The sequence below is a fragment of the Myotis brandtii genome, unplaced genomic scaffold (assembly GCF_000412655.1).
Source record: "Myotis brandtii unplaced genomic scaffold, ASM41265v1 scaffold165, whole genome shotgun sequence".
Lineage (NCBI taxonomy): Eukaryota > Metazoa > Chordata > Mammalia > Chiroptera > Vespertilionidae > Myotis > Myotis brandtii.
The window spans coordinates 14531962-14557557 of NW_005356042.1; the positions used below are offsets into that span (position 1 = coordinate 14531962).

At 37.6% G+C, this 25596-nt stretch overlaps 1 protein-coding gene across 2 annotated transcripts in view; it reads right to left on the minus strand.

Annotated features, from left to right (window-relative positions):
* Window positions 1–25596, minus strand: part of CNTNAP4 (contactin associated protein-like 4) — a 244719-nt gene that overhangs the window by 150469 nt on the left and 68654 nt on the right. For both annotated transcript variants that reach the window (XM_005862607.2, XM_014536737.1), the window contains exon 3: window positions 22159–22352. In XM_005862607.2, coding sequence (XP_005862669.1) covers window positions 22159–22352 — 194 coding nt within the window. The remainder of the gene's footprint in view (window positions 1–22158; window positions 22353–25596) is intronic.

A 25596-nucleotide genomic window follows, 5' to 3' on the forward strand; every position in this document is an offset into this window, starting at 1 on the left:
TCCCCTGCCTTCCCTCTGAGGTTTGACGGTCTGTTTGATGTTTCTATGTCTCTGGATCTATTTTTGTTCATCAGTTTATGTTGTTCGTTATATTCCACAAATGAGTGAGATTATATGATACTTATCCTTCTCTGACTGGCTTATTTCACTTAGCATAATGCTCTCCTTTTCTCTATTTCTTGGTAGCAGCATGCTTTCATCTCCTCCAACCCCACACCCAACCTGATTGCTCCTTTAGCAGAACTGGCCTCACTTGGGCCTGGATCTCCTCCTTTCATCGCTGATTGAGGCAACCAAACTCCCATTAATCTTGATATTTTATTCAACTTGGTCCTAATGATGTTCATATTGTCAGTCTTATTGCAAGTAAAATTACAATGTGTAAGAATGGAAACCTTAGCTATTAAAAATTTAAGGAGGAGAAAATGATTATCTGGCATTAAAAATTTTATTATGGACATTTTCAAACATATACCCAAGTAGGGAAAAAAGAGCAATAAAAGTCACCCATATCCAGCTTCACAGACTGCTAACCCACAGTCAATTTTATTTCATCTATAGCCATGTCCCCTCCCAATTCATCACTTTACCTACTAGATTATTATAAATTCAGTCTCAGCCATCTTATTACTTCATGCATAAATATATCTTTAAGGGATAAGAATTCCTTTTGAAACAAAAAACAATTTAATATAAACACCTAAAATGTTGGCAATAGTTCTGTAATGTTATCAACATCCTGTGATAATTGCTTACTACGGAAAGTGTATGTGCCTGTGTGTGTGCATGTGTATGCAATATTGTTCAAATCAGGATACAAAGCATTTCAACAAATGCATTTGGTTGTTTCTTTTAAATTTCTTTTTACCGATGGATCACTTTCCCTTTCATTTTCTTTAAATTTGTTTATTGGCAACGCCTGGCCATTTATCATATTTTCCATAGTTTGCTGATTGCCTCTCTATCGTGTCATGTGACATGTCCTTCTGTTCCTATAGTGCTTATAAACTTGTAGGTAGATTTTGAGGCTTGATTTGATTAGGGTTGACATTTTAGAAAGAATTCTACAAAGAACATGTTACATACTTCCATCAGGAGATGCATTATACCTAGTTTTCTCTGTGTTATTTTTTTATGATGCTAGCGATTACTGATATTCTCTAAGTACATTAGTTCATTGGAGGTTATAAAATGGTGCTATTCTGATTCCATCATCCCTTCCAAAATATCTTTTTTTAATCTAGAATACTTCTGTAAAGAGAAACTTCCTTTCATCAAATATTTGATTAGTGTGAGATGCAGCTGAATCAGAAAAAGTAGAAAAATACTTGATTTTTCCTCTATGAACCAGTATCAGAATAATAAATTGATTCCCTAATACCTTTTAATGATGGTGAAAGGATATCTTCATATACTTATAAATTCATGAATGTTTAACTTACTTGGTGCTTTAGTCCATTTCTGGCATTATTCTTACTAATGTTTCAATTGTCTCATTTTGGCCAGTTGTTACCTGAGTCTTTCTGGCAAGAATCCAGTATTCTTTGATAAAATCCTATTATTCTGGAATACAATATTCCAGACTTATTTTGTACATTTTACGTCCCAGTTCTGGATTCAGCCATTTTCCACAAGGAATCCTAGGTCCTTTTATAGTAAAACTAGAGGCCTGGTGCACGGATTTGTGCACAGGTGGGGTCCCTCTGCCTGGCCTGCAGGGATCAAGCCGAAACTAGCTCTCTAATGTCCCTTGAGGGGTCCTGGATTGCAAGAGGGCAGTTCTCGGGTGACGCAACCCAGAACCGGGCTCCCTCCTCTCTGGTTCCAGGTGTGTCATCCGAGAACCACAGCTGCCAAGTAACCGCAGCTCGGCAGCTCCTGCATTGAGCATCTGCCCCTGGTGGTCAGTGTGCATCATAGCTACCAGTCAGACGGTCGAATGATCGCTTAGGCTTTTATATATATAGCTGATATTTGGGGTCCACAATTGAGGTGCTAAGGTAGATCACTGATTTAAATTGATCATAGGCACAACTATAAATAGCTCTATTTTCCTTAAGAGAAAATATATCTGAAGCTCATACTGATAAAGCCCATTCAAATTTATTGCAGAATATTTACTTTACCTCTTCACATTTTAAGTTTCTTTTTTCTTATACTGAAATTATGATTTCTAATAATATTAATACAATCACTTAACTGTTTTATCAGAATGTTTGAGTCATAATGTAATCCTATATAATAAAAGAGTAATATGCAAATTGACCCTAATGGCAGAATGACCGGGAACAACTGGTCACTATGACGTGCACTGACCACCAGGGAGCAGAAGCTCAATGCAGGAGCTGCCCCCTGGTGGTCAGTACGCTCCCACAGGGGGAGCTCCACTCAGCCACAAGCCAGGCTGAAGGCTGCAAGCTCAGTGGCAGTGGTGGAAGCCTCTCCCACCTCCTCGGCAGCACTAAGGATGTCCGACTGCAGTTTAGGCTTGCTCCTGGAGGGAGGGGGCCTAACCCATCAGTCAGACATCCCCTGGGGTTTCCGGACTGACAGAGGGATGTCTGACTGCCATCTTAGGCCCGTTTCCCCAGAGAGCAGCCTAAGCTGCCAGGTGGACATCCCCTGAGGGGTCCCAGACTGTGAGAGGGCACAGGCCAGGCTGAGGGACCCCCCAAGTGCATGAATTTTCATGCACCGGGCCTCTAGTATATTAAATAAAATATAATTGATGCCATTCATTAATAAAATGTTATTATTGAAATAAATTTAATTTTTTTTCAATGAGGACACACAAATCACTGTGTTTTAAAGTCCCTTAAAATAAGTTCCTTCTGTGTGCTTATGCTTTGGACTCAACATAAAGTCTCATTTGTTTCATTTTACTTTTAATTTTTAGAAATAGCTTTCTAAATATTATTTAACTTTGTTGTGTAATTATTAAATTATTTAGATTGGTTTACAGTCAATTTTAAAAAGCAAGGTATATTCAGAAAAGTCTGGCTTCTATCCCTATGCCATCCTTCTCCCTATAAATTATCATAGAAGTAACATTTTAAAAATTATCTTGCTTATCCTCCCATTTATTGAAAAATATAAACAATTATGTAAATATGTGTGTCTATTTCCATTCCCTTTATTTAAATAAGTACTAATAGAACCTCCCCATTTTCTTCACCTTGTCTTTGTCAAGGTAATTAAACAAATGTGAGGGGTAGAGGTAAGCCATATGTTAATCGTTTTATATGGTCTTCACCCTCCAACGATTATCCAGATGAAAGTGATGATCCTCTGAAGGAAGGTAAAATAGAGCCCAGAATATCCTAGAGTAAATTTTGGAGCCCTTTCTAGACTAATTTCTCAGGTATCACTGACCACCTGCATTTTCCTTCCACTAGCATGATGCCAGAATTTATTTATTTACTTATTTTTGTTAATTCTCACCCAAGGATATTTTTCCATTGATTTGTAGGGAAAGTGGAAGAGAGAGGGAAAGACAGAGAGAAACATCAATGTGAGAGAACCTGCAACCAAGATATGTGCCCTTGACTGAAATCAAACCCGGGACCCTTTGGTCCACAGGCCAAAGCTCTATCCACTGAGCCAAACTGGCTAGGGACACACTTTTTTAAAAACATATTTCTGATTGATTTCAGAGGGAGAGAGAAATAGAAACATCAATGATGAGAGAGAATCATCAACTGACTGCCTCCTGCACAACCCCGCACTGGGATCAAGCAAGCAACCCAGGCATGTACCCTGACCAGGAATCGAACCATGACCTCCTGATCAATGCTCAACCACAGTGCCATGCCGGCCGGGCAATGCCAGAGTTATTATTATGGCTTCGCATGAGAGAACTATACATCTCTCAGAGTCTCTTCTGGGAAAGGACTCGGGAGGGATAGGGAGGCTATTGTGTCTGTCTTAAGTGTCAGCTTTGGGGACTCACTCCAAAAGCATGTGACTGGCCTCTATGTTAATGTGTCTAGGAACTGGTGGGTTTTAGAAAATGTCAACTTACAATAAAAGGTTCTTTGCATTAAATGTTAGATTTTAAAATTCAGCTTGTCCAATAAAATGCACTTTAAGGAAGACAGCATGAAAGTATTGAGAACTTGCTGAGAAAGTTTAGAAAAAAGTAACTATGGGGAAATGGCAATAGGCAACAGAGAAAAGAGATTCCAGGGGATAGAGAAAAACTTGGGAAAGTGCAGAGCATTTTTACAGAGGGGAATAACAGAAGACAAGATCCAGGGGCGGTCAGTAATTAATAATAATATAATCATTATTGTCATAGCAGACATCTACCTTAAACAAAAGTAACTGAGTTCATGATGAGTCATCATTTCTTCTCAGCATCCTAAAGGTGCATGTATTGATGCTTGTGGTGAGAAAGAACCTCCTGTATGTGCATTACTTTCTGAGCACACACTAGCTCTCTCCTTGGTAAGTGCCGCATCATCCGAAACTTTAAATATTTATGGGTAGTTCAAGTACATGTTGTTCTGTTCCAAGCATTGTCTGGTGGTAAGAACACAGCTCTTTGGCTACTTAGAAGTTGTATCTCAAATTAGCAATTTATGAGTGTTTTCAAGATAATAAAAAATCCCCCTAATCACATTCAGTTTCAGAGTCATCTCATGGCCATCTTATTGTTACTCTGTGCTTGAGTGTATTCATATAGCTGTGAGCACTTTAAAAATGGAGATAAAACAGAAAAATTACAAAATACAAAATGCACCTGTCATTTCCCCTTAATGTGGAACAACACTGATTTCAAAGTAACCTTGCCATCTGAAGAAAAGCATCGAATTTGGTTTCCAATGTTATTTTCATCAATGAAACAAAGACCAAATTACGTGATACAGACAGGCCTGCAACTGACCAGCATATACAAACCCTAGGCCTGCACACTCAGGCCAGAACAGCATGATCTCCTCAGCAACCATAGGTACCTGTCACCACGCTAAACCCCACCTGATTTCCATATTAGATGCCACAACCCTCTAGATATTCTATCTTATTCAAATTAAGATAAATTATAGTGTATGTCATCTAGTCCTAAATACATAGGGTCACTTCAAACACACTTTCCAGAATAACGTAATAGACCTAGAATGTCTTGAAATACTGCAGTAAACCTGAGTTTCAGTTGATAGAATATTTTTCTGGAAAAAAAGAAAAGCAAACATTTACTACATAATTCTGACTTCCTACATCAAGCATGTGCTGTAGAAACTTTTATGTCATTAAACTAGATAGACAAATATACTCACAGTCAAGGGCTTCACACCCTGAGGTCATCCAGATGTACAGCATTATATGTATAGATGTTAAGCATATCTTTTAAAATCTGAACTTAAGCATAGAGAAATCCTTCACAAATCATTAACCCAGGTACAGAACAAGAAGCCAGAATATTACACATCCATGAATCAATTTAGAGAAAAGATGAGGACCACTGTCCTGGTCAGAACCAGCTAAGATCAGTCAGCAATGATTGAAACTGATGTGTGCACATAATTACTAAATCAGAAGTAGAATATAGGAAGTCGCTCAAAAGAAAATGTCACAGCTTGACTAATCCCCAGTTCCATCGGGAGCAAAAACATGATTAATAGATGCATCTCACATGAATGATAAAATGGCACCTGAGCGATTAGGGTGTGACCCCTGGCTGCAATCTACAAGGTAGATTGGCAAAAATAAGACAAAATCAGTAAGAGTGGAACATTTTTAAATTGACTCAGCTAAAATCCGAAAGGAAAAAAGACAGAAAGTAAAACCACCACCAACTCCAAAGAAAGTTTAAATGAGAAACAAATTTTACAACTTACATTTTTAATGGAAAATTGTAAACAGAATGCAAACTAGTAAAGGAAAACTATCCAACTCTAGATTGTGGTTAGGAAAGGTAAGGTGTTAAGAGTTCCTGTTAATTTCATTCTCTTTCAAGATCTGTGAACTTCCCTGGGATGCCTTCCACAGTCAGTTCCAAAAATTATGATACTATTGCATTTTCTCCTATTTCCCACAACTTCCTGTGAATTGGGGTGATTTGTTAAGAAACAGAAAGTAGAGCTCAAAATTTGATTAGACCTTATAATAGCCAAGGAATGATGCAGAATGAAAGGCATGTGTCTGTGATAGTCAATTTTACGTGTCAACTTATCTGGGCTAAGGGATGCCCAGATAACTGGGGAAACATTATTTCTAGGTGTGTCTGTGAGGTTGCTTCCAAAAGAGATTAGCATGCCCCATGAAATCCAAATTAGCACTTTGGGACCGAAAGTGAAGTTTGGTCACTTCTCCCAAATGCTGTACTTCCATGGAGTCAGTAAGTATTTTTATGTCTTCTGTCAACTCCATATAATTTTTCTTTCTTTGTCATGAAAATAAGCCAACAAAAGAAAAAAAGAGAGAGAGAGAAAACACCTTCCTTCTGTTTAATGAACGTTAGATGGTTATAGCAAATTCTGCCCCTCTCAGCCTGGGTCCTCTTCCAAACCACAGGGTGTCATCTCTGTTGTCAGATGGCATGCCTTCAGATGCAGGCTCCATCTCTTACAAGCTATGTGAATTGGAGCAAATTGCCTTTACCTTCCCTGCAAAGTGGGTATGGCAATAATACATTCTTGAAAGAATGTCTGTGAAAATTAAATGCAGAAGAAAATGCGGAGGACAAGGAGGAGAGGGGAAGGAAACAAAGAGATATCATCTAGTTCTAAATACACAGGGTCATTTTGACATTTTCCAGAATAATATAAGGACCTAAGATGTCTTTCCCTTCTATTCATCACAGTCTTCTCAGTAACTCTCTACTTCAATATCCTTTGGATGACACATAAAACACACACCCTGGACTTAAAGGACCTTCACATGCTTCTCTTCAACACTTCTCTGCCCACACCTTGGTCCTTAATTATTTCCTGTGATTGTACCATCTCTGAAATTGTAAATGCTTATATTAAACTCTTTGATCCTAGAACACTAGATCTCTCCCGCTCCCTCACTCCTGTCCTCCCACTCTTATTTGCTTTTCAGCCTTAGTAGCTCCACTCTTCTTTGACTCCTTCCATCTCAGTGATGGTTAATTTTATGTGTCAATTTGGCTAAGCCATGGTACCTAGACATTTGGTCAAACATTATTATAAATGTTTCTCTAAAGGTACTTTTTAAGATGAGATTGAGATTTAAATCACTAGACTTTTGAATAAAGCAGATTATTCTTCATAATGTAGATGGGCCTCATTTAATCAATTGAAGACTTTACTAGAGAAAAGACTGACCTCATCAGAAAAAGAGAGAATTCTTCCAACACACTTCTTTTGACTCAAACTGAAGGGTCTCCAGCCTTCCAACCTATCCTGTAGATTCTGAAACTGCCAAACCACCACAATCACATGAGCTAATTCCTTAAAATAAATCTATATGCATCCTCTTGGTTCTGTTTCTCTGGAGAATTCTGACTGATGCAATCTTCCATCAGCACCCCCTAGGTTTCACTCCCTTACATGGTGTTAACCCTACAGTACTTTCCTCCCTCTATGCTCTTGCCAGCCCATATGTGTCCTTGTCTTCATGTCCTCCCACCACAGTGTCCCTAAATATTGCATCCCTGGTTCAAACTAAGAATCTATGTCCTCTGCTCCTGCAAATGGGCAGCTGCCTACAGCTGGAGAAAGCCAAACGACAGGGCACTCAGATGCCCCATTCATGGTCTCCAGCCCAAGATGGCCTCTCAGTGCTATTTTGGAATTCTTCTCCTAGCTGGCTCCATTCTCAATTCTCCCTCTTTGTTCTCAGTAAATACGGGAACTTTTGTACATCAAGGAACTGTTCTACCCATCTTTACTTTTTTTATTCTACTCTCATAAAAAGATATGCCTTTCTTAAAAGCCAAGTGTGATCTGGATTCCCTTGCTACACCACCTACTCTGGAATCACCTTCATGTTCAACCCCTGGACCTCAAAGGGCTTAACCACTCAAGTTATAATCCTGCTCAAGTCTCTCCACTTACAAATCCTCTATCTGTCTTTGCATCACTCATCCCTGTCTCTTTATCACCATTCCACTCCCCTTCTCTACACAGCCAAACTACTGGGAAGAGTATTTGCCATTTCCTCGCCCCTTCTCCTTATCATGCTGCCTTTCCAAAACCCACTGCGTTCAGCCAGCCACTTATTCTCACCTGTTGCACCTGTTAGCTGAATTGCTCATAACATCAGATCTGTTGTTAATGTTGCACGAGGTATTTTATTTGCATTTCATTCTGCAAAGCTGCTTTCTTTCCTTCCTCCCTCCTTTTCTCTGTCTCTTTCCCTTCTCTTCCTCATCCTCCTCATTTTCTTCTGCATTTAATTTTCACACACACATTCTTTCAAAAAATGTATTATTGCCATGCCCACTTTGCAGAGAAGGTAAAAGCAACTTGCCCAAAATCACATAGCTTGTAAGAGATGGAGCCTGCATCTGAAGGCATGCTACCTGATAACAAAAATGACATCCTTAACTGCCATCCACAGTCTCTAGGCTTTTTGTGTCCTATAGCTCTGGTACTTTGAACTGGACCTGATTTAACATTCCAGCTAGTCAAATTACTCTAGGTTCAGATGTGAGAAATAGGGCCATTGTTTCCAGAAAGCCACTAAAGCAGGCATACAGAAATTAAGACAGTGTGCTGATGGTGTTTGCTACCCTTGCCCCAGATTATCAGATCCAAACATGTTACTGTTTCCAATCCAGAAATCTGGGGATGGTGGGTTTCAATGGAAGGGAAGAGAGGAGAGGCCGATTCACAGGGACTTTCCCTGGAGCAGAGGTAAGAGACAGCCGCTGCTCTACGGTGTGGTCCACCATGAAAAGCCACACAGCTTCCCACAGGACAAATGACTCCAGTGTGAAGCTCCATGCAATGTTCAAAGTAGGGTGAAATCGGAGGAATATATTTTCATGAATGTGCGTCTGTTCTAATCACACAAAATGTACTTTCTTATTGGTTAAAATTTCTTTTTTTCTTTTTGTGTCCGATAGCTCTGGTACTTTGAACTGGACCTGATTTAACACTCCAACTAATCAAATCACTCTGGGTTCAGATATGAGAAATAGGGCCATTGTTTCCAGAAAGCCACTAAAGCAGGCATACAGAAATTAAGACAGTGTGCTGATGGTGTTTGCTACCCTTGCCCCAGATTATCAGATCCAAACATATTACTGTTTCCAATCCAGAAATCTGGGGATGGTGGGTTTCAATGGAAGGGAAGAGAGGAGAGGCCGATTCACAGGGACTTTCCCTGGAGCAGAGGTAAGAGACAGCCGCTGCTCTACGGTGTGGTCCACCATGAAAAGCCACACAGCTTCCCACAGGACAAATGACTCCAGTGTGAAGCTCCATGCAATGTTCAAAGTAGGGTGAAATCGGAGGAATATATTTTCATGAATGTGCGTCTGTTCTAATCACACAAAATGTACTTTCTTATTGGTTAAAATTTCTTTTTTAAAAAAACTGTGCTATAATCAAGTATATACTTTATTCAGCTCAGATAGATTAAATATTAAAAGATAAGAATTTAAATGTACAAACTAAGAAAGTGAGAGTAGCCCATATGGAAATCCAATGTTGTGTATACATGTATCTAAAGGATTTGATTTTATGAAAAAAAAGGAGACGGACAGACCAATTCCTTCGCATTTAGAGATGTTTCAGTAAACGTTATATTTACTTGTCATCTTTGACATGCAGATTTTTAAACATCACAAATATCACTGTGAGCTTCATATACATGTATCCAAAGTATTTGATTTTATGAAAAAAAGGAGACTGACCAATTCCTTTGCAATTTAGAGATGTTTCAGTAAACGTTATATTTACTCGGCATCTTTGACACGCAGATTTTTAAACATCACAAATATCACTGTGAGCTTCATTAACTCACATGTTTATTCTGATCTAAGGAGAGAAAAGTTATTTCCAACGTGGCATAGTAAAATAATATTTTTAACCTTTTGTTATTTGGGGAGTAGAGATGGAAGCACTATTACCATAATAGCTTTGTAGCTCTTGGGACAGTTTTCTACAACTCTCCACAAACTTGCTAAAATAAATACAAGTTTTTCCCTGAAAATGATATTCCCCAGGCCACCCCCAACTCATGAAAACTCTGACATATTGTAATAAAGCCATTGCTCCCTGAGGACCTCTTTCACTGCTCCAGCAATTTTTCTCTCCTCTCTCTCATATTGAAAAAGAGCCCTATTATTAAGTACTTAAAATGTTCAAGGCTCCAAAAGGAAGACAACCTTTCAGTACGAGAGATTAATAATAACAATAAGAAACGGAGAACGGAAGACAGGAGTTCAAAGCCAAATAAAAATTTCATTTGCAGAATACAAATCAAATATGATTTCTTTAGAACTGCATCTCTCTGATTTATAGACACAGCTCTGTGGAAGATTACCTAGTATTTTTGTTTCGTGTTTTCTTTCCTCCCTTCATACTCACGGCCACTTCTGGACAAATGCCCTCACACTTGAATCGTTTCTATAACATGGCTCTTCTCAGTCACCCGAAGGATTTTCCTTTGTGAACATTTCTGAAAGGGGTATGTCACGCAGATAACAATAGAGGGAGAAGATCTTAGATAATGCCAACTTAGAGGTATGAGCCCTAAAGGCAATTGGGAATACGAATGGATAACGCCATATGGTTCAAGTCCTGGTTGTTATGACTAAGAGTTTTTCTTTTACAATTTATACCAAATATCAGATGCACGCCTTCATCTCAGGACATACACAGATCTCCGCATTGTAAAGCAGCACACATATCACCAGGTTATTGCATTTTGGATTTGAAGTAATCATAAAAGTGTTTCCTTTTACTCTTACGGTATTATTAATATCTATTCTAAAGCATAGAAAGCATGGTTCCTATCTACTAGGAATTCATAACCTTAATTAAGAAATGATTAAACTTTTTAATGGAGACAGTACACATACTATGCATTTTAGCCAACAGCATTTGGGTTTTTATTTATGTCATGTATATAATTTGGACTAAAGGAAAACACATAAGTAGAGTGAAACAAAATGAAAAATACATGAATGAGTTTGAAATTCAGTCAATTAAAGTTATATATAACAAACCATGAAAAGTAATCCAGAAAGACTGCTTGGAGATAACACTATTGCAGATGTCTTTGGAGATAAAGACCCTAGATACAAGTTGGTGAATATTGGAAAATTGATGGGGGAGAGGGACTGGAGAGTAAGTGGTTGGAAGTCCCTGGCTAGAAGCAATGCATTGAAGAATACTTAGCAAGCCTGCCTCAGATAAATGAAGAGTACGACCCAGGAGGAAACTTGGTGAATATCCTAAGAGTGATGATTAAGCATCTGAGATTGGAGCTGTGGAACACAAGGAAGCTGTCAATAAAATCTGCCAGGTGTAGAGCTGGACAGAGCCATCAGGTCTGCCAGCCAAGCAAAACATTTCAATAAAATATAGTAGCCTGCTGGTTTTTATACACCAAATGCGTGTCATAGCCCCATCCCAGAAGCAACAACAGAAATGTATGAACCCACACATACACTCTTCTACCTGGTGCTCTGCAATGCACCTTGGCACTCATCTTCAAAATGTTTGATGAGGAATAAAGCAAATGCGATCTTTCCCACATAGAAAGCAAATCTATACTTGGAACTACAGTAAGTGTTTTGATAAACAACAAAGGATTGAATTCATAATTTATTAATGATAACATCATTCTACTGCCTTAGAGTAAATGGTATATTTTAAAAAATAACCCTAAACCAATGGTTCCCTCTTCACCATGGATTCCCTTCTTTCAATATATTGAAATACCATTTTTGCCAGCTTTGCATACTCATGAATATTAGCAGAAGGGAAGAGAGTTAAATATAAAATGTTATAAACGCGGCACTAGATAACAAACTTAGCGGCAGGACTTACTATCTTAAAATCTTAATTTCTTCAGTATTAAAATATTATTGGTCTACATTCTTTGTGAGTTGATGGGGAAGCATGCAATTTTACACTGAAAAGGAATGAGAGATCACTCACTAAGAGCTTGGATTCTACCTGCACCCTCATTCTGTAAGTGAAATAAAAAGAAGCTCATAGAGGTGAGTTGTCCTTAGTAACATGCCTTCTGAGGCCTCTACTGGTCATTTTCTTCTTTCATTTAGAACCATGTACATATATCTTTGCTTCCCTGTTCTGTTCTGAGACACAGGAGGGTTGAGTGATATAGATGAGGCTCCTGGGTTAGCAAGCTTCCAGCTGGGCCCTAAAGAGAGATTGGTGGGTTAAAGGAAGGGCAGAGCCAGGATATTTCTCCTCTTTTTGCTCTGCTTCAAGCAGCGACTAGGTAGGGGCTGTTGTTTACAAGGCTCCAGCTCCCCATGGGCACCCCTTGCTTCCATAATTCTCTAATGGGCAGGCCCTGCCATGGTCCTAGAACTAAATGAACAATGTCAGCCTCTAAGTTCTGAGAGCACCACCTTCTCATTATCAGTCCAGCTCTTGGAGTTACAGCATCTTCTTGCTGTTGCTAAGCTCTAAGTTGCCTCCCCTTCCCCTTTCCTCCCCCACACCTTGGACCGATCAGCTTTTCCATCACCTGCAACCAATTTCCTATGATGACTTCCCAGTTTCAGATGCCCAGAGTAATTTCTGCTTTTCTGACTGGGCACTGACTCAAAGATCAACTTACTATCAGAATGAAGATGTTTTTCTATTCTGTCATAAAATGATCAAAGATCACCCAACCATTGTATAAATATAAATATATATTTTAAATTACTAATAAAATAAATATATGAGGGTTCATATTGATAACTCCCATAGACTTTCTATTATCAATAAATGATAGAAGATAATGTCATATAACAAGCAGGAAATAACCATTACCTATTTTCTTAAAAATGCAATAATTGGACTATTTCCTCTCCATTCTCTTCTGTTATCTTTTAGGAAGTGTTACCTGATACTCATTTTAATTTACATTTGTTCCTTATCCCATTAGAAATTTCATATAACCTAATGTTTACCTGTGCTTATTAAATAAACATATATTCCATCCATTGCCCCTCATCTCTTCCTCTTAACTCCTTATGATTCATTCTTTAGTACCAAATGACAGCTCATTACAAATTCACTCAGAAATGGCGAATATGTTCTTATATCATGTTTTTGATGGCCATAAATCATTCCAAAGTGAAATAAGACAGTCACAGAAAGACTCACTCACATGTGGAATCTGGTGAACAAAATAAACTCATGAACAAAATAGATCCAGAGACAGAGAAGCATGGAGCAGATGGTTGAATCTCAGAGGGAAGGTGGGGGATGGTAGGGGAGTGGGAAGAGATCAACCAAAGAACTTGTATACATGGACACAGACAAGAGGGTGGTGAAGGTCTGTGGGGAGGGAGCGGGGCTGGGGAAGCCTAGAAGGAGTCAATGGGGGATAAAGGGGAACATATGTAATACTTTCAACAATAAAGGTTTTTTTAAAAATAGAAATAAAATGAAAAGGAAAAAAAAATATTCCATTGATGAGGAAGTACTATAATATACTTAAGCAAGTGAGCTACTGCCAGAGTATTAGATCAATGTTATTTTGCTATTATAGGCAATGAAAATCCTTGCATATGTTTCCTTTGTAGAGTGCAAGCGAACTTGCAGGATAAACCCTGGAGTTGTTCCAGTTGCTTTTTGGTGTAAATTATATATTTGGATAGATTTCAAGCATTAACCAACATTGTTTTGGACTCCCTTCCTTTAATATACTAAAAACATGCATTACCTTCTAAAGAGTTTGGACCTGTGTATTCTCCCACCAGCAGAATTCGAAAGTGCCTTTCTCACCATGCCCATGGCAGTGTTTTCCAGTCTTGAATCATTTGAGTTCTCCTTCAAAATGTTGATTTCACTAACACATGAGACTTGAACATATTGCATAGGGAATACTTTTAGGCTAGATTCTTGGGGATCAAAACCATGCCCCATTTAGCTACGTGGCCTTGGGAAAATAACCTCACCAGCCCTCAGTTTTCTTCAATACAACTGCTCATCATCACTGTACCTAATTCACTGGGTTGTGAAAGTGAGTTGAATAAATATATATAACACATGTAGAATAGTGCCTGGCATATAAGAAGTATTTAGTAAATGTTCTTTCTTCTTGTTTTAAAAATGCTTTTCTTTAAAATTCATTTTTTATCTTCTTCCTATTAAACAGTAGGATCCATAATACCATGGTTTTGATGCAGTAGTTAAAATTTTTTAAGAACATCTATTACATTTAATACAAAACCATTAAAATAAAAGACATTAATTTTTTATATACAACTTGGAAACTTAGGTCACTGTAGTGCCAAGATTCACATTTGTTTCATTCTTTCAGGAGGTGTTACCTGACACTTGTTTTAATTTGCATTTCTTCAATATTGAATAAGGTTGAACAATTGTACATATTTAAATGTTTTCCTTTCTATGAACTGCCTGTATATATTTTAAACAAAATAAAACTCAATTTTTTATATTACTTTAAAAACATGCTTTGTATATGTACTAATAGAATTTTCTGTGCTGATGGATGTCCTAGGAGTGCGCTAATACAGTAACCACTAGCTTAATTTGGCTACTGAGCACTTAAAATGTGGGTAGTATGACTGAGAGACTTTGTTTTTAATTTTGTTTCATTTTATTAATAAAATTTTAAATTTAAATAACTTTACATAGCTATCGCATAGCTTTAAATGCTAAAGAAATTAGGACAGGGTTAGTTAACATCAGGTTATATAGCCTTTTGTTTTGCCTAGACTAGATCTTTAGCCAAATCCTTCTTGCAACATAAAATCAAATAATGTATACTGGATCTAAGATGAATTGGCATCAGGGGATTATGTTTCTACCAAACTAAAAATCTGTACTTGATTGTCAAGTTTGTTTATTTATTAATCCAATTGTTCCCATACTTTAAATCACCTGGGAACATTTTTTTTAATCCCAAATATTATTTAATTGGCTTGGATGCTACCTGGGAATCAGAATTAAAATGTGCAGTAAAATTTGGGAACCACAGACATACCCTGTAATCAGTAAGTAATTTGTGATTGACAAGATGCAGGTACATTGGAGATCAGGGTTGGCACGTATCTCCAAAGAGTTACATCATTTGCAAGGTATAGAGGACCCTAGAGCTGATGGCTCTACCGATCTGTGGTAGTCCCACCCACTCAGCCTTGTCTGTTGTGACCATGTTTGTCCCAATTCAAGGTGTTGGCATATTTAGAAGCTTTCAGCATAACTGAGCATCCAGAACGCTGTTGCTGTACATGCTGTTTGTTGCCTGTCCTTTATCCTTCTTATATAATAAACTTGCAGGTGAATGAATCTATCAGTCATAGTCAGTCTGAATATGGATCTTAGTCTAAGACCGCTGCTGGTGAATCAAAGTGGGCATTGCCATCACATAGGCTAAAATATTTTTCAATTCATACTCCTTCTTTTAATGTTGTTATGCTACTTTTTTCCCTAGCATTTTCTCAATATTATCTAATTTTTCATCTTTTCCTCTATGGCATCTGGGTTTGGTTCTCTTGCTTAGAAAGACATGCCCCTTCCAATATTATATTTTTATCTATACGTTGTCCTGTGTATTCTTTTAATACTTTTCTATGTCTGTATTGTTTTTAAGTATTCAAATAATCTGAAATCTATTTTGATATAAAAATGTTTTATAAAAATGTTATTTTCTAGAAGCTATAGCTTACCAAGTTCCATATTGACTAATTTACATATTTTCAATGCTATATCTATCTTAGGCAAATCCCTAAATGTATTTGGACTTAGTAATGGATTTTCTTTTCTGTTCCTTCCACGATATTTTCATGTGCCAGTATCATGTTTTAATTAATACAGATTTAGAAGATTTTCCTAACATGTAGATGCTTCTTACCACTGTTATTTTTCCTAACTTATCTACTTTCTCATATACACTATTTATATGGGAAATTAGGAATGATTCCACTTTTATGGGTTATTGTACTAAAACCCTCCAGTGGGTTATTTGACTGGAGACAAATACATGTTAAAATGAGTAGCTTTATAATATTGTTTCCTATTTCCAAACAGCTATGTCCTTGTATTTAATCGAGAACTTTTACATTCTTAATATTCTAAATATTATTTTCATATATCTTTTTCATTTACTTTTAAGTTTATTCCTTGATATTTACTCATTCTTGGTTCTATTATAAGTGAAGCATGTATTCCTTTTATATTGTCTACTTCATTATTTATATGTAGGAAGATAAATTACTGATTTTAAAATTTCACCTTTATGTTAAGCACATTATTGAATTATCTTTTTTAAAAATAGTAAGATTTGCCCTGTCCCATGTGGCTCAGTTGGTTAGAGCGTCATCCCACACACCAAAAGTTTGTGGGTTTAGGTTCAGTCTCTGGTCGGGGCACATGCAGGGCCAACCAATTAATGTTTCTCTCACTATAATGTTTCTCTCTCTCTCTCCCATTCTTCTCTCTCTCTTCTCTTTCCAAAAATCAATAAAAATATATCCTCAGGTGAGGATTTAAAAAAAATTAAGAAAAATAACAAATAGTAAGATTCTCTTAGATTTTTAAGGACTATGTTGTATTAATGCCAAATCTTATCTCCTGCTTTCTAGCTTTATATATTTTTCTATCCACTTATCTGATTAAAATATGTTGGATAAGTTTGGAAATTAAAATGTAAAACCAGGAAAAAGAGCCTAATGCATTCATTTCCTAGAAGACCCAGTTGTCTAGGTTTTAACGAACAATAAAGAAACATTTCAAAAGGAAAGAATTGTTTCCAAGAGAGAAGAACTACAAATGTAGCCTCCTGGGACTGGGGAATGAAAAAGCCACAAGTAGACATCAGTGACATCACATCACAGGAATGACAAGAGGAATAGAGAAAAGGGTTGATGTTGTTGTCGCTGAACTGTCACATGGTAAAATGTGAGCACAAGTTGTAAAATAGTTTTAAAACATGTTATTCTCTGGTTGATGATTTGAGAATGATCTTGAATGTAAGTGTGCAGTCTGAAGAAGGAACCAAATCAAGTTTACTGCTAACTCTACTCACTCTCTTCAAATAATTTTTAAGTTGCTTGCTTAGAGACAGATCAATTTGAAGAATGTGGAGCAACATAACCATTTATCCTATAGTTATAATGTGTACCTACAATTCATAGGCATTCACATATTAGTTGTATATTATATATCAATATAAAGTTCCCATATGTGTGTCCAAAGAAGTTTATGAGAAGGGACTGACATAATATGTAATCGAATGGGCACAAATGCAACAAGGTGAAAGAAACCACACTACTTGACAGAGAAGGTACCTAGTAAACTGTTTCGATTCATGATTGATTTCACATTAAAAACCCAAATGCAGCCACCTTTAACCTCATAATAGTAGGTTAATCATTTTCATTTTCAAAAAGGTGGAGAACTCATAGTTAAATATAAATATAAATGGGAGATTCCCTGGGAAGGCAGAAGCAGCTTAACGCATGCTCTCAGTGGTCAGCAAACTCATTAGTCAACAGAGCCAAATATCAACAGTACAACGATTGAAATTTCTTTTGAGAGCCAAATTTTTTAAACTTAAACCATATAGGTAGGTACATTGTTATTAACTTAATTAGGGTACTCCTAAGGCTTAGGAAGAGCCACACTCAAGGGGTCAAAGAGCCGCATGAGGCTCACGAGCCGCAGTTTGCCGACCACAGCTCTAGGCATTTGTCCAGTCCTGAGGCAAGTACTGCATTGCATTAAGCTTGATGAGTTGCCGTGACATACGTGGCATTAGTACTGTTGTACTTTACATCAATCACCACAAATAACTGTTGTAGCTGAGGTCATTCAACAAAGGGCTCACCACAGGGACAGGGCTACGAGAGATGCATCTCAGAAGGTGGGAGTGCACCAAGCTCACAGCACACCTCCACCTGTATTTCTGCCTCCTCTGGTTTCCTGCTAAAACCACCCAGTGGGTTGACTGGAGACAAATACATGTTTAAATCTTTGCAGGTAGTGTTTCTGCCCTGTGCGGCTTAGAGTTAACAAGTCAATCATTCAAGGGATAGTAATGACATAAATAACGTCTGACAGGTGATACTTCCATCCAATTGTTTATGTCACAGGGGAATCATGTCTTTCACCACCCAAACTCAACGACAGACACTTCTAATTAAAAAACAAAATCATACTAACTTTAGAAATATGCTAAAGATTTTTTGTTTGAAAAATCAGATACAATTGAAATCTATCTAAAAAAGCAAACTATTCTTGTGCATAACAATCATATTTCCTTAAAGAATTCATAAAATTGGGGCCATCCCATTCCTCGTCCTTACAGTCTGCGGCGTGAAAGAATCCTGGGCCTGTACCAGAGAGAATGTAAACAGTTTGGCCTCAAGGTATAAAGTGCCTGCACATGTGGATCTACTTAAGATAATTTCTAAGATGCTAGTTTCATGAAATTTCAGCAATTGTTCTTAGATGACTGAAAATTATATCTTACATTTACTTTTTCAATCCTTTACAATAAACTGACTTAAAAAAGTCTTTTGATCATAGATGGTGAGGGAGTTTATTCTGTCTTCAATTTGAGAACAACACTTTAGTGGCTTGCATTTTCTAAGTTTTTGGAAAATATTTATATGCCATCTGGTAAAGCCATTGGTACAAAGTATACTGATGAGCACTGAACTATAAATTTTATGCTGAAGAAATATTTTAAGGTGTAATTTTTAAAATATCATGTATCTGTCAAGTTAACAGTTCTATGAAACATGCACATGACTTGTATGATAATAAATACAATATTCTGCCCTTCTTTTTAAAGATTATTTGGAAGAAGCAGCAGGTGTTTTATTAATTCTTTCAGGTACACAGAAGTCTTTGTTTCTCCAGTGCTTGAAATGGGATCAAAGGAGAGAACGAGGCAGCCTCACTGCATTTCAATCCATGTTGATGGGTTTATTTTATTTGTTTCTAAATTTGTAACAGTTATCTCTTCTTCTCTTTCCACCACATACTCGGGTAATGCCTTATGTGTTTCCTAAGTCTCTTTCGTGGATTTATTTGTATCATCTGGAGCAGACTGTGAAGCTCTTAAAGAAAATTGGCATGTTTTGTTTAATTTGTATAGCTCCCATAATATCTAGAAAAACTAGGCAAAAAAATACAAAAAAGAAAAAGAAGTTAGGAAATACATATTTGTAAACTGCTACATTCCTTACTATGTACATTAATTGAAAATTGTTCTTTGGCGGAAATAGAAAATCCAAATCGAAGTGATCTGTGTTATTCTGGTGAGAATGTCACCAAGTTGCATTTTTCCTGCTTTGGCAAACAGCAGATTCACACACAAAGTGTGCCTCCCTCAGAGTGAGGCCTGAATGTGGAGGAGAACAGAACTCGGCAACCCACCCGGGATGAAGAGTAGCAAGAGTGTGTGTGTGTGTGTGTGTGTGTGTGTGAATCACCAAGGTCTGAGGATTTAGGGTGGTTCTATCTACACCAGAGCCTAACCTATTTTATGTGTGGTCATGGTAACTGATGTACCAAGTCTTAATTTTGATCTTGACATTCAAAGCTATCCATAAGTTTTCGTTATCACATCCAAAAGTATTATCCAGACCTTCCCACACCTGACAGCCCATTTGGACCAGCAGTCTCACTGGTTAGTACATGGGAAACTGGATATCTCTAATGTCCATGGTTTGTTCACCCTTGTCTAGCTTCATGGAATAGTTTCTTTGATCCTTCCATAATCTAAGTCATAATGCTTCTTTCAATACCAAAGTAAACCCTGCTCTTCTGACAAATTCAGTCCCAGTGATCTCCCTATTATGCCAATTTCCAAACCTCTAGAAGTCTGTACCTCATACTTGCATGCTCCTCTGAATCATTTTTTATTTGCTCTGACGTGCTTTATCTTTCCTGACATTAACATGAGCTCTTTTAATACCTCCCAGAATTTTGCACAAGGTTAAGCACACGTTAGGAGATCAATGTATTCAAATACATTCATTCATTTTTTTCCATAATCCACTCAACAAAAATCTTGTGCCACAGTGGGTGATGAAGGCCAGAAATGCAAAGATGAGAAAGATAAACCCTCCCTCATAAATAAAAGTTCTTAATTTATAGGGGAGAGAGAAATGTACCATCCTAACTCTAAATTTATTCAACTGGTACAATGTAAATGTACTAAAAGGAGGAGTCACTTTTAGTTACTGTGATCATAAAAGGACCCTACAAAAAAAATTTCACTTATTCATCATTCACTCATTCATTCCTTCATGCATTCATCCAACAAAACATACAGTATTTTTCTGCAACATGCCAGGTACAGGTAGGACTTGGGAAATGATGCTGAGATGAACGGTTAGAAGGTACAGCCTCTATTTTCAGGGTGCTCACACTCAAAAGGTGAAGACAGTACGTACTAAAAAATATTAAGTTAGAAGGTACAGGGTGCTCAAACTCAAAAGGTGAAGACAGTACGTACTAAAAAATATTACCTTGACTGGTAATTGTGCTAGATGCCATTTGTCTTTACATGGATTGGTTTGGATTAGGTAAGGGTATTATTTGTTCCACAACTTCAGCCTCAGCACCTCACCTTTAATAGGAGTAACCAAAAAAGGCAAATGGCACTGTCTTGGTTTGGCATTTCCCACGCTTGAGGAATGGCAAAACAATTTTCATGGTTGATCTACCATCTTTAAAAATGTCAAACATACATTTTACTTAACACAGCTAAATATTAGCATGTTTTTGCCACTCCTTATCTAGTTTAAAATCCAATGCTCAATTTAGAAAAAGAGTAAAAAAACTATTCAAACTCCTAGTTAAAATAAATACCTCATTAAGCTTTCATTGTTATTGGTTCATAATTGCTGTTTATTTTACCCCCAGTTTGAATGATTTTCATGGAATTAATTCAACCATAATATCCAGTTATTCTCGCTCTTATACACAACTTCAACCTGCATTGGGTTTAAAGGCAGCTTTTCTCAAAAATGCCAATAAACAACTTCTTCCAGCCCGACTGTTGTTCTCTCTAGAGAAAGAACAGGGCTAGTTCTCAATTCAATTTACACCAATAAAATGCAAGGAATGGCCACCAAGTGCTTCAGAGATACAAAGGTGAGTGAATCATAGTCCATTTCTTCAGCGCGTTTATTATGTATAAAGGAGTTCTAGGAAGTTTCAAAAGAAAGGCAGTTGACTGATCAAAGAAAATTATCATTCTGTGCCCAAATAGGTTTCCAAATTATCTGTGTGCTAAGAATAATGCTTCATTAAGTTACTCATTTTCTCTGGTTCTGGCAGCTCAGCCTGAGGGAGAAAATATAGTTCTTTGATTGCTGTATGTTGTCCCTATCCAATGAAAGATCCATATTAAGACTTTTATACACCAACAAAGAAGTCCTTGCTTCTCCACCAAGCAAACTTCCTTTAGCTTCCCTCTTCCACCAGGCATTTATATACAATCAGTCAACTATAAATACCACCACATTTTTACACACTGCCTCCTTGTCCATCTCTCTCTTATAGGAACTGTGCCACTGTCCACAAAACATATCATTTTACATACTTACCCACTTTAAAAACACTAGAGAATGGTTTATATATAAATCATATATTAAAATAATAAATACTCCAATATTATCTATAAAAACCTCCATATACTGGGAATGGGGGTGTGACTTATTCAGAAATCTCAGAGTCATCAGAGAAAATAAAAGATAAATTCTTTTGACCAACCTTTTAAAAAGTACAAAACTACTATATTATTGAAAAAAACAAATATTTTTACACATGTTTTATTTCTTAGACTTTCACACTATTTAGTGGACTAATCAGATTTTTTTCAATTTCTGAGGACTCTGTGAAATAAATTAAAATTCAGTAGTTTCACAAATTAGATCATAAAATGTATTAGAAAATAAATATTACTGTATTTTCTCTTGAAAAATATTTTCTAAGTGATTCTAAAGATTCTGTTTCTTGGGGTGACCGTACTCTTTCCCTGAGAGACTATGCGTTCTGTGGAGACACATACCCAGATGCTGTCCTCCTGTCGATACTGTTTCCAGTTCCTGCCGCTGTCGCTGAACATCAGGAGGTAGCTGGTCACCCAGTTGGAGCTCCCATATCCGCCTTGGGTGGCCACGGCAGTGATCTCCATTCTCTCTCCGAGGTCAATCTGTAACCACTGGTATTTGTTTGACACAAGTGGAGACCAGCCACCAGCTCCTTTTGTGAAAATAGAAGAAAATTGGCACAAAAAAAAATTAGTTCAAAATTTGTTAGTGGAAAAGAAATGCTAGTAAGACTTGATTCTTCTATGGAACTGAAGAAGTCAAATATCCAAAGCATAAAACTTCTCCTAAATGTAGGGGTGGTGGGGCAACAAGAGTTTAATATAAATGAATGGAGTCTATGTCAATTATATTCATTTCTAGGTATTAGAACCTCCTGACACTGGGAAGAACTAGGGGTCTCATTTAATGTTTAAAGTGCTTAATTCAACAGGTGGAGATTCTTGCCAACACTAGGAAATAGCATGTTTACTGCCCACATGCATTACTGGGTAATGATGTGGCCTTTAATTTCTTTGCTCAGAACTGGATTTAAGGGAATACCTTCACACTATGGTGGAACTAGAAAACTACATATGATCATGTTGAATCCTTAGAGTAAGAAGTACACCATTAAACCAGGACTACAAAGATGGTCAAGAAATTATCCCTACCCTCACTATGTTTAAAGTCTTACATAAGAAACAGACAGTAAAATTCTGGATCAATCCCCAGTACAGTGCACGGGAGGCACAAATTAATGGTTCTCTCTCATCGATGTTTCTCTCTCTCTCTCTCCCTCTCCTTTTCTCTCTCTCTCTCAAAATCAATAAAAACATTTTTAAAGCATATTTGAAACACAACATGAAAAATGCTAATGATGGGGCATGTGCAGGGAACAATAGCACAATAAAGGATGGAGAGTTCTATCCTGCAGAAAGTGGCTTGCAACAGTGTGTGAGAGACCATTAAATTTTCAGGAATTTGCAAGCCGATTGTTAAACATAGCCATCTTTACAAGTGGCCATGGCAGGAGCATTTTAAATCACAGAAATTTCCAGTCTCAATTAGTCCAGCACCCGCTCCCACCCCAGCCAGTTTACCAATACACCACTGGTTCTATCCTATCTGGGAAGAGAGAGGAGAGGATGGTGGTGGTGGAGGGGAGAATCATGGAAAAGGTCACAGAGCAAGTTGTGCTTGAGCATTCGGAAGTGAAAAATAGAAGTTTGTTGCATATTCAAGGAAATATCTGTAGAACAAAACATTGTTTTGTTTTAGCCAACGCACACAAGAAAATTATAGATGTGACTACTGTATGTCTCAAGATGTTTCATTCCTCAGTTTAAATAATAATACTTTATTTGGGGAATATATTTATCTTAAGTAATACTGACACTGCTGATTATGTAAGTAATATATAATCACTGTCAATGTCCTGAAATAGAGTTTGACACATATTTGGATCCATAATTATCTACTATTCAATACTATTAAAACGGAACACCTATTATATAACACTCCAATAGGAACATTAATACATGTTTACTTTCCCCCATTATTTTTCATCTACCTTGAGACTCTGATAAGGTCTGACATTTTAGATAGAGATTAGCATTAACTGAACAACAGTTTTTATTCAAGCACTAAACTTGACATATATGCCATTTCAGATAACCAAGCGTACAGGCTCTAGTGCCAAGAGATGCCCGATAAATGTTTGCTATTGTGGTGCAGCACACGCCACTGTGAGATCTAAAGGGACACATCTGTGTTAACTGTTTTATAAGATTTAAAAATTATTTTTTAAATATATTTTTATTGATTTCAGAGAGGAAGAAAGAGGGATAGAGAAACAGAAACATAGGTGATGAGAGGGAATCATTGATTGGCTGCCTCCTGCATGACCCCTACTGGGGGGGAACAAGCCCGCAATCCTAGCCTGTGCCCTTGGCTGGAATCGAACCTGGGACCCTTTAGTCCGCAGGCCAACGCTCTATCCACTGAGCCAAACCAGCTAGGGCTAAAAATTATTTTGAGGTCAGACACAACACACTGACACTCTGATAGATGAAAGGCAGAACTTTTTGAAGAGAAGGTTGGAGCCATGCAGGGAGATGCACCATGGGCAGGGTGACAAGTTGAAGCTGTTGGAGACAGCTAATAAATGGGTGTGGTTAGGTAGGTTTATGGGCTCCTGTGGGTTGGCTAATTGGAAGGGGCTGCAGAGCAATGGGTTGTCCCCAGTTATCTAGTACCCGACTCCAGGGTGATCAGTGTTGGGGGCACATGATGGGAGTGGGCCAGTGTGTAGCTTCCTCCACCATCCTATCTAACTTTACTACTCTGTCCCGGGGCCTAGTAAACATTTGGAAGTGGAAAGTCTTCTAGGGCCTGATGTGACCCAAGCATCCTTGGTCCTCTTACTGATGCAACTGCCTGTCTCTCTGTATTTTTATCATTTATTCACATAGAAAAGATGGAAAAGCATGAAGCATGTGCCCCCAGCCCGCCATCATCTTAACCGGACATCTCTACATTTGGAATGTTACCTATATCAACACATACCTGGGAGAAAATGCTGATTATTTTGGTTCTTGCTCTTTCTAGTTCATTGTAATGGTCTAAAGTTAATAATGAGGATACATTTTAAAATACAGAATTAGGTAATATTTCTCTGGCTTTCGGACACTCCTTTACAGACCAGTATTTTAAACGTGAACACCTGAGAGAAGCACAGTGAGGACACGGAATGCGTGACTTCAGTGAGATGAAACTGGACCCTCATTTCTCACCAGGAAAAGAGGAGCCTCGCACTGACCGCTCCCCCTTCCCCATCCCTCACTGTCACAGCTGCGCCAGCCAACTCGAAACATTAGCGATTAATTCACCTTGAACATTTCAATTTCTCACCAGTGCTGAAAAGGTACCACTGATATGCAAATTAAGCTCTATCATCAAGGAGGCACACCAATAAAGTAATGGAAATTCAGATGCTCCAAGGCTTTACCAAGTGAGAAGTCGGGGCCACAGGGAGTCCTACTTAGATTTAAGCCATGCAGCTATGCAGACACACATGGTGTGTGTGATGGAGTGTTATGCTTCTGTTAATTTTAAAACAAATGTCAAACAGTGATACGGAAAATGCAGTGATAGAGACAGAGACAGAGACGGAGTGCCAGCCTGTGATGACAGGCAGGGACATGAGTGACATGACTTGAAGATTCGATTACAGCTGAGGTCAGACTGCCCCAGTCATATGGCCTCTGCCAAACCACCCAGCCTTCTGGAGGTACATTATTATCACAGATACTTTTTTAATGGAGAAAGAAATGGCTTTCTCCAGCAAATTTTAAACTCTGAATTATTATAAAATACAATACAATAATGCATCTTTATTTTATTCATTCACCAAACTT